The sequence below is a fragment of the Salmo salar genome, chromosome ssa09 (assembly GCF_905237065.1).
Source record: "Salmo salar chromosome ssa09, Ssal_v3.1, whole genome shotgun sequence".
Classification (NCBI taxonomy): Eukaryota; Metazoa; Chordata; class Actinopteri; order Salmoniformes; family Salmonidae; genus Salmo; species Salmo salar.
Window position 1 is genome coordinate 107899330 of NC_059450.1, and position 9601 is coordinate 107908930.

A 9601-nucleotide genomic window follows, 5' to 3' on the forward strand; every position below is an offset into this window, starting at 1 on the left:
GTAGAGATATTTACACTAGATCTGCACAGACACATGTTGAGTAGAGATATTTACACTAGATCTGCACAGACACATGTTGAGTAGATATATTTACACTAGATCTGCCCAGACACATGTTGAGTAGATATACTAGCATGCCTCGCCCACCGGAGGATCTGCCATTTTCAGCCATCTATTTCCTGTGTTTGAGGGGTGCAAAATCCACTTGTCACTTAAAACCTCTTAAATGTAAAGTCCCCAAATTTGGAGACTGTATTTGATTTTTTAAAATTAAATTCAGTCTGGTATGAGAACGGTAGCCACTCTCTGCAAACGCAGGGTGTCTGCAGAAAGCTGAGTATCTTGGCTATTGATCAGTGCCGTCAAATATTTGGTATGACTTACTATCATATATGGCCATACAAATTTATAAGAACAGAACGAGCCGATGACCTCATTTCAAGATGGCTGCTACCTACATTTCAGTTGGCACTGTGAAGCATAAACGAAATAAACACATAATACGTTGATTCACACCGAAAGCCGGGACTCCACAGATCATGAGGATATCTTATTTGTTTGCCTGTGACCTTCCGTTATTGATCACCAGCCCCGAGAGTGAAAATGTTTATTTTACAAGTTTTCACCAAACAGCAAACATCTTCCAAGGTAAGCTTCCATTTGTTCTGTGATTGAGCTGTAGCTACATTTACATTTACATTTACATTTACGTCATTTAGCAAATTGGTGCATTCACCTTATGATATCCAGTGGAACAACCACTTTACAATAGTACATCTATATTTTTTTGGGGGGGGGGGTAGGGGGGGTGAGTTAGAAGGATTACTTAATCCTATCCCAGGTATTCCTTAACCTGTTAGGGCTAGGGGGCAGCATTGACACGGCTGGATAAAAAACATACCCGATTTAATCTGGTTACCACTCCTACTCAGTAACTAGAATATGCATATACTTATTACATATGGATAGAAAACACCCTAAATTTTCTAAAACTGTTTGAATGGTGTCTGTGAGTATAACAGAACTCAAATGGCAGGTCAAAACCTGAGAGATTCCTTTACAGGAAGTGGCCTGTCTGACCATTTCTGGAACTTCTTTGCCATCTCTATCATTTACTAAGGATCTCTGCTCTAACGTGACACTTCCCACGTCGTCCATAGGCTCTCATAGCCCGGGAAAAAAGAGAATGTCGTCATTCCAGCCCCAGGCTGAAACACATTATCGCCTTTCTCAAGTGGCCCATCAAGAGACACTAGCTTATGCGCGTGACCCCGACCGCCCCCGCCTTTGGGATTTTTTCCTCTGTTTGCCGAAAAGGAGATTCCCTGTCGGAATTTTATCGCTTTTCTACGAGAAAAATGACGTAAAAATTGATTTTAAACAGCGGTTGACATGCTTCGACGTACGGCAATGGAATACTTTGAATTTTATTGTCAGGAATTGCGCCAAGCGCGCACACTTCTTTACTATTTCGGATAGTGTCTGGAACGCACGAACAAAACGCTGCTATTCGGATATAACGATGGATTATTTTGGACCAAACCAACATTTGTTATTGAAGTAGACGTCCTGGGTGTGCATTCTGACGAAGACAACAAAAGGTAATGACATTTTTATAATAGTAAATATGATTATGGTGAGTGCTAAACTTGCCGGGTGTCTAAATAGCGAGCCCGTGATGCCTTGGCTATGTACTTAGAATATTGCAAAATGTGCTTTCACCAAAAAGCTATTTTAAAATCGGACATATCGAGTGCATAGAGGAGGTCTGTATCTATAATTCTTAAAATAATTGTTATGCTTTTTGTGAACGTTTATCGTGAGTAATTTAGTAAAATGTTAGCGAATTCCCCGTAAGTTTGCGGGGGTATGCTAGTTCTGAACGTCACATGCTAATGTAAAAAGCTGGTTTTTGATATAAATATGAACTTGATTGAACAAAACATGCATGTATTGTATAACATAATGTCCTAGGGTTGTCATCTGATGAAGATCATCAAAGGTGAGTGCTGCATTTAGCTGTCTTCTGGGTTTTGGTGACATTATATGCTGGCTTGAAAAATGGGTGTCTGATTATTTCTGGCTTGGTACTCTGCTGACATAATCTAATGTTTTGCTTTCGTTGTAAAGCCTTTTTGAAATCGGACAGTGTGGTTAGATTAACGAGAGTCTTATCTTTAAATGGCTGTAAAATAGTCATATGTTTGAGAAATTGAAGTAATAGGATTTTGAAGATTTTGAAAATCGCGCCACAGGCTGGCAGTGGATGTTACGTAGGTGGGACAAATTCGTCCCGCCGGTCCCATAGAGGTTAAAGAGGTGGGGTTTCAGGTGTCTCTGGAAGGTGGTGATTGACTCCGCTGTCCTGGCGTCGTGAGGGAGCTTGTTCCAGAGCAGCGAACAGTTTTGACTGGGCTGAGCGGGAACTGTGCTTCCGCAGAGGTAGGGAGGCGAGCAGGCCAGAGGTGGATGAACGCAGTGCCCTTCTTTGGGTGTAGGGACTGATCAGAGCCTGAAGGTACGGAGGTGCCGTTCCCCTCACAGCTCCGTAGGCAAGCACCATGGTCTTGTAGCAGATGCGAGCTTCAACTGGAAGCCAGTGGAGTGTGCGGAGGAGCGGGGTGACATGAGAGAACTTGGGAAGGTTGAACACCAGACGGGCTGCGGTGTTCTGGATGAGTTGTAGGGGTTGCGCCGCTTCCTGTGTGAGGCAGGGTCGTACTCTGCGAATGTTGTAGAGCATAACCTACAGGATCGGGTCACCGCCTTGATGTTAGCGGAGAATGACAGGGTGTTGTCCAGGGTCACGCCAAGGCTCTTAGCACTCTGGGAGGAGGACACAATGTCAACCGTGATGGCAAGATTATGGAACGGGCAGTCCTTCCCCGGGAGGAAGAGCAGCTCCGTCTTGTCGAGGTTCAGCTTGAGGTGGTGATCCGTCATCCACACTGATATGTCTGCCAGACATGCAGAGATGCGATTCGCCACCTGGTTATCAGAAGGGGGAAAGGAGAAGATTAATTGTGTGTCGTCTGTGTAGCAATGATAGGAGAGACCATGTGAGGATATGACAGAGCCAAGTGACTTGGTGTATAGCGAGAATAGGAGAGGGCCTAGAACTGAGCCCTGGGGTACACCAGTGGTGAGAGCATGTGGTGCGGAGATGGATTCTCGCCACGCCACCTGGTAGGAGCGACCAAGAGTGAGCCGCGTTGGAGATGCCCAAATTGGAGAGGGTGGAGAGGAGGATCTGATGGTTCATAGTATCAAAGGCAGCAGATAGGTCTAGAAGGATGAGAGCAGAGGAGAGAGAGTTAGCTTTAGTAGGTTGGAGAGCCTCCGTGACACAGAGAAGAGCAGTCTCAGTTGAATGACCAGTCTTGAAACCTGACTGATTTGGATCAAGAAGGTCATTCTGAGAGAGATAGCAAGAGAGCTGGCCAAGGACGGCACACTCAAGAGTTTTGGAGAGAAAAGAAAGAAGGGATACTGGTTTGTAGTTGTTGACATCGGAGGGATCGAGCGTACGTTTTTTGAGAAGGAGTGCCACTACATGGGGGGTATCAAATGAATCCTTAGGTTGGAACGAACACATCTAGCCTACTGCCATCTGATGATGTATGACTTAACGGGAACATTGAATGTTAACCGAGTGACTATCTGTGCACATCAAAAATATGATGTTGCCTGCTTACCAAGATTGAACTCTTTGGCCTGAATGTCAAGTGTCACGTCTGGAGGAAACCTGGCACCATCTTAACGGTGAAGCATGGTGGTGGCAGCATCATGCTGTGGGGATGTTTTTCAGCGGCAGGGACTGGGAGACTAGTCAGGATCGAGGCAATGATGAAGGTAGCAAAGTACAGAGAGATCCTTGATGAAAACCTCCTCTAGCCTGTTAGGGCTAGGGGGCAGCATTGACACGGCTGGATAAAAAACATACCCGATTTAATCTGGTTACCACTCCTACCCAGTAACTAGAATATGCATATACTTATTACATATGGATAGAAAACACCCTACATTTTCTAAAACTGTTTGAATGGTGTCTGTGAGTATAACAGAACTCAAATGGCAGGTCAAAACCTGAGAGATTCTGTACAGGAAGTACCCTGTCTGACCATTTCTTGGCCTTCTTTGCCATCTCTATCCATTACAAAGGATCTCTGCTCTAACGTGACACTTCCCACGTCGTCCATAGGCGCTCAGAGCCCGGGAAAAAACAGAATGTCGTCATTCCAGCCCCAGGCTGAAACACATTATCGCCTTTCTCAAGTGGCCGATCAAGAGACACTGGCTTATGCGCGTGACCCCGACCGCCCCCGCCTTTGGGATTTTTTCCTCTGTTTGCCGAAAAGGAGATTCCCTGTCGGAATATTATCGCTTTTCTACGAGAAAAATGTCGTAAAAATTGATTTTAAACAGCGGTTGACATGCTTCGAAGTACGGTAATGGAATACTTAGAATTTTATTGTCACGAATTGCGCCATGCGCGTGACACTTCTTTACTATTTCGGATAGTGTCTGGAACGCACGAACAAAACGCTGCTATTCGGATATAACGATGGATTATTTTGGACCAAACCAACATTTGTTATTGAAGTAGCAGTCCTGGGTGTGTATTCTGACGAAGACAACAAAAGGTAATGAAACTTTTATAATAGTAAATATGATTATGGTGAGTGCTAAACTTGCCGGGTGTCTAAATAGCGAGCCCGTGATGCCTGGGCTATGTACTTAGAATATTGCAAAATGTGCTTTCACCAAAAGCTATTTTAAAATCGGACATATCGAGTGCATAGAGGAGGTCTGTATCTATAATTCTTAAAATAATTGTTATGCTTTTTGTGAACGTTTATCGTGAGTAATTTAGTAAAATGTTAGCGAATTCCCCGGAAGTTTGCGGGGGGTATGCTAGTTCTGAACGTCACATGCTAATGTAAAAAGCTGGTTTTTGATATAAATATGAACTTGATTGAACAAAACATGCATGTATTGTATAACATAATGTCCTAGGGTTGTCATCTGATGAAGATCATCAAAGGTTAGTGCTGCATTTAGCTGTCTACTGGGTTTTGGTGACATTATATGCTGGCTTGAAAAATGGGTGTCTGATTATTTCTGGCTTGGTACTCTGCTGACATAATCTAATGTTTTGCTTTCGTTGTAAAGACTTTTTGAAATCGGACAGTGTGGTTAGATTAACGAGAGTCTTGTCTTTAAATGGCTGTAAAGTAGTCATATGTTTGAGAAATTGAAGTAATAGGATTTTTAAGGTTTTGAAAATCGCGCCACCGGATAGCAGTGGCTGTTACGTAGGTGGGACGAATTCGTCCCGCCTAGCCTAGAGAGGTTAACATCTGACCTCTCTCTCCCACCACCCCCCTCTCCCTCCAGGTTCCACCCCCCGACTGTTGTGGGTACTCTGGGTAGTGCAGCAGCCTGCGCCCGCCTCCTCTCTCTGGAACGCTCCCAGTGTAGCCACGCCCTGGCAATCGCTGCCAGCCTATCAGGAGCCCCCATGGCTAACGCCGCCACCCAGTCCAAACCCCTCCACATCGGCAACGCGGCGCGGCTGGGGCTTGAGGCGGCTCTACTGGCCTCTAGAGGTCTGAAAGCCTCACCGAGGGTCCTGGATGACACCGCCGGGGTCGCAGGGTTCAGCGCCTTCTACGAGGACTACGCCCCACGACCTTTGGCATCCCCAGAGGAAGAGGGGTTGCAGTTCCTCCTAGAGGACCAGGATATAGGGTTCAAGAGGTTCCCGGCCCACCTGGGGATGCACTGGGTGGCCGACGCTGCTGCCGCTGTACACAAACTGCTGCTGGGGGAGCATGGGTCAGGAGTCGTAGGTCAGGTCCAGGACATCCTGCTCAGGGTTCCCCGCTCAAAGTACATTGATCGTCCGTTCCCGGAGTCGGAGCATGAGGCCAGACACTCCTGCCAGTTCAACGCCTGCTCTGCCCTGCTGGACGGAGAGGTCACCATGGACTCATTCTCTCAGGAGCGCCCCGACCTCTACTCCCTGCTGGGGCGTGTCCACGTCGAGCATCCCCATGACAACCCCGCTAACTTTGACCGCATGCACGGCGAGGTGCAGGTGACGCTGGTAGACGGGGACGTCCTGAAGGGACGCTGTGATACTTTCTATGGTCACTGGCGTAACCCGTTGACCAATGAGAGCCTGAGGAAGAAGTTCCGTAGCAACGCTGGGGCGGTCCTTCCCAGAGAGAAGGTGGAGGGTGTGATAGAGGCTGTAGAGGGACTAGACAGACTGGAGGACTGCTCTCCTCTGCTGGAGCAGCTACAGTGATCACACACACCATATCACAGAAGTCCTGACCAGCTGATGTTTCTGCATTTTATATCATGTTAACACTTTACACTGTGAGCCGAGATACAATGAAGAATCTACTTCCAATGTGAGGGAAGAGACAATACAATTATTTAAAGAATCAAAGCTAAATTATTAAGTACTGTATCATTTATATGACCCCAATAGGGTCCCTGTGTTTCCTTGACAACGTATCTCTACAGTCCTGAGTGGATGTTGACAATAACAACAATTCATTTGAAGGATGGACGTGTATGTACATATGAATTTATTATGAAGTTTATTTTCTATTTTGTTCAACTGTCTTGTATTCTATCAAACGTATATTATTCTGATTCTATACTTGAATTTTCAATAAATAAAAATATTCATTATGCTAATTATAGCCTTAATCTGTTTAGTCCTTCTCATTTACCTCACTGTATCAGAAGCACTGTTCTCACAACAACAATAATATGGGAATGTTACCTGACAATAACAACACATAGATACTATTGTCATGACGTTGGCCTCTTTGAGTACAGGGAGGACAGTTGACCCCCTCCCCCTTGCACCATCCCCCAACCTACCTTCCCCCACCCAGTCCCTGTGTGAAGGAGTGGTAAAATTCCAGGAGAATCTCTTGCCACATGGCCCATAGAGAGACACAGGAAATTCTTCCAACTCACAGAATTGGGGAACCGATTGACATTTGTGTTCTGGAGAAGGTATGGAAGATTGGTGAAGAATCCAGCTACGAACTGGTCCGCTTGGTACAATTTTGTGATACTCAGAAGAGACAATATAGCCATATTACCATAAAACGGTTTATATAATAGCCTCAGCCTTGAGACTTGCATCCACATGGTTGTATAAAATGTATTAATAAGGATAAAGCTATTTGTAATACATTGAGATGCTATGTACTGATGTTAATGTGATAGAATTGTATTTCTGTACCAAGCTTAACTCAGTCATCGGCACGCCCCCAGGGACACAGACAGGACCAGGCGTCATGTGACAAGCCTGTTCTATGTTCACTATAAAACTATACCCTGATTTACTTTCTTCAGACCAGGCCTCCACTCCGTTGCGAGTTGGCCAATAGGTTTGACCATCCAAGTACTCTACTGAAAGTGAACTATACCACGTGGTTAACTTTTAGACTATTGATACCGACAGAATAAGAACAAGTCTTTGATAATAATTAATAGTCTGCAGCTAGAAATTATGTCATTGAACGCGAAGACCAACGAAACATCCATTCTATAACGACATTAATGAATGTCGCTTTGAAAGATCCATTCTAACCGAGAGAGAGAGAGAGAGAGAATGCGGACAAAACTCTCCAACAGAACGACGCTCCAACAAGGATCCCGACGACACACTGAGCGTAAATATATATTGATTGCAATTGTTCCCGAATGAGTGAGCGTTCATGTGCAAAGGAATAGCATGTCAATTGTTAATATTAATGAACTCTGTGTACCTCCTCAGCTGACCGTTTATGACCCATTGTTAACAAGACACCAGCCATGCCTGTTTTAGCCCACTAGGGCACATTACCCTACCAATTATTTGTGATGATAATTACTGTTTGTATACTTTCTGTGAATTACTTAGTTTAGTAAATAAATGATTTTAAGACAATTGATGTATGGATGACTCTTAGTAAAGGCTGGGTTCGTGCAGATACAACAATTTATGACGTTTGGAATGAGACTGGAACGAGGTAAAATACACCATTTAAACCAGAAGATAATCGGCCTATACTATAATAGAATAGAATATATAATGTTATAATATAGGAAAGTTATATTAGGAAAATTATAACTTTGTAATCTGAATATTTTCCTTGGTGCCCCGATCTCCTAGTTAATTACAGTTAAACGATTAATCAGTTTAATCGCGTAATAATAATTACAGGGAGTTAATTGATAAACATGTATTCAAGTTAATGGTACCCAAAGACACGACACTATAATAACAAAAAAAACTATTACTGGTCAGGACGTGACACTTAGATACTATATATATATTTATATATACAATAATAACACATAGATACTATATGTATATTTATATATCCAATAATAACACATAGATACAATATGTATATATATATACAACAACACATAGATACTATATACATATATACATTACATGACAATAACAACACAAATATACTATATATATATATATATATACAGTGAGGGAAAAAAATATTTGATACCCTGCTGATTTTGTACATTTGCCCACTGAGAAAGAAATTATCAGTCTATAATTTTAATGGTAGGTTTATTTGAACAGTGAGAGACAGAATAACAACAAAAAAATCCAGAACAACGCATGTCAATATTGTTATGAAATTATTTGCATTTTAATGAGGGAAATAAGTATTTGACCCCTCTGCAAAACATGACTTAGTACTTGGTGGCAAAACCCTTGTTGGCAATCACAGAGGTCAGTGTCAAGATCTTCGTCGTCTGATACTTCGAAATCACTGTCATATACACATCTACAGCGAGTCATGAGATCTATTTACAGATCTACAGAGAGTTAGGAGGAGATCTATATACAGATCTACAGAGAGTCAGGAGGAGATCTATATACAGATCTACAGAGTCAGGAGGAGATCTATATACAGATCTACAGAGAGTTAGGAGGAGATCTATATACATATCTACAGAGACAGGAGGAGATCTATATACAGATGTACAGAGAGTCAGGAGATCTATATACAGATGTACAGAGAGTCAGGAGGAGATCTATATACAGATCTACAGAGTCAGGAGGAGCTCTATATACAGATGTACAGAGAGTCAGGAGGAGCTCTATATACAGATGTACAGAGAGTCAGGAGATCTATATACAGATGTACAGAGAGTCAGGAGGAGATCTATATACAGATCTACAGAGTCAGGAGATCTATATACAGATCTACAGAGTCAGGAGATCTATATACAGATCTACAGAGAGTCAGGAGGAGATCTATATACAGATCTACAGAGAGTCAGGAGGAGATCTATATACAGATCTATAGAGTCAGGAGATCTATATCCAGATCTACAGAGAGTCAGGACGGAGATCTATATACAGATCTACAGTTACACCAGTCGCTTTCTGTTTCTTCAGGTCACACCAGTCGCCAGATCTGTATAGATCTCCAGATGACAGCCAGTTCCAGGGGTTAAAGGTGGCTAAACGCTGCAGGGCCAGACGACAGCCAGTTCCAGGGGTTAAAGGTGGCTAAACGCTGCAGGGCCAGACGACAGCCAGTTCCAGGGT

At 43.4% G+C, this 9601-nt stretch overlaps 1 protein-coding gene across 1 annotated transcript in view; it reads left to right on the forward strand.

The window, feature by feature from the left end:
* LOC106612330 (cis-aconitate decarboxylase-like) overlaps positions 1–6644 on the forward strand; it is a gene marked incomplete at its 5' end in the record, with an annotated part of 7902 nt that extends 1258 nt beyond the window's left edge. Inside the window, one exon of the mRNA XM_045686992.1 lies at positions 5363–6644. Within this exon, the coding sequence (XP_045542948.1) occupies positions 5363–6313 (951 nt within the window). The remainder of the gene's footprint in view (positions 1–5362) is intronic.
* Between the last annotated feature and the right edge of the window lie 2957 nt (positions 6645–9601).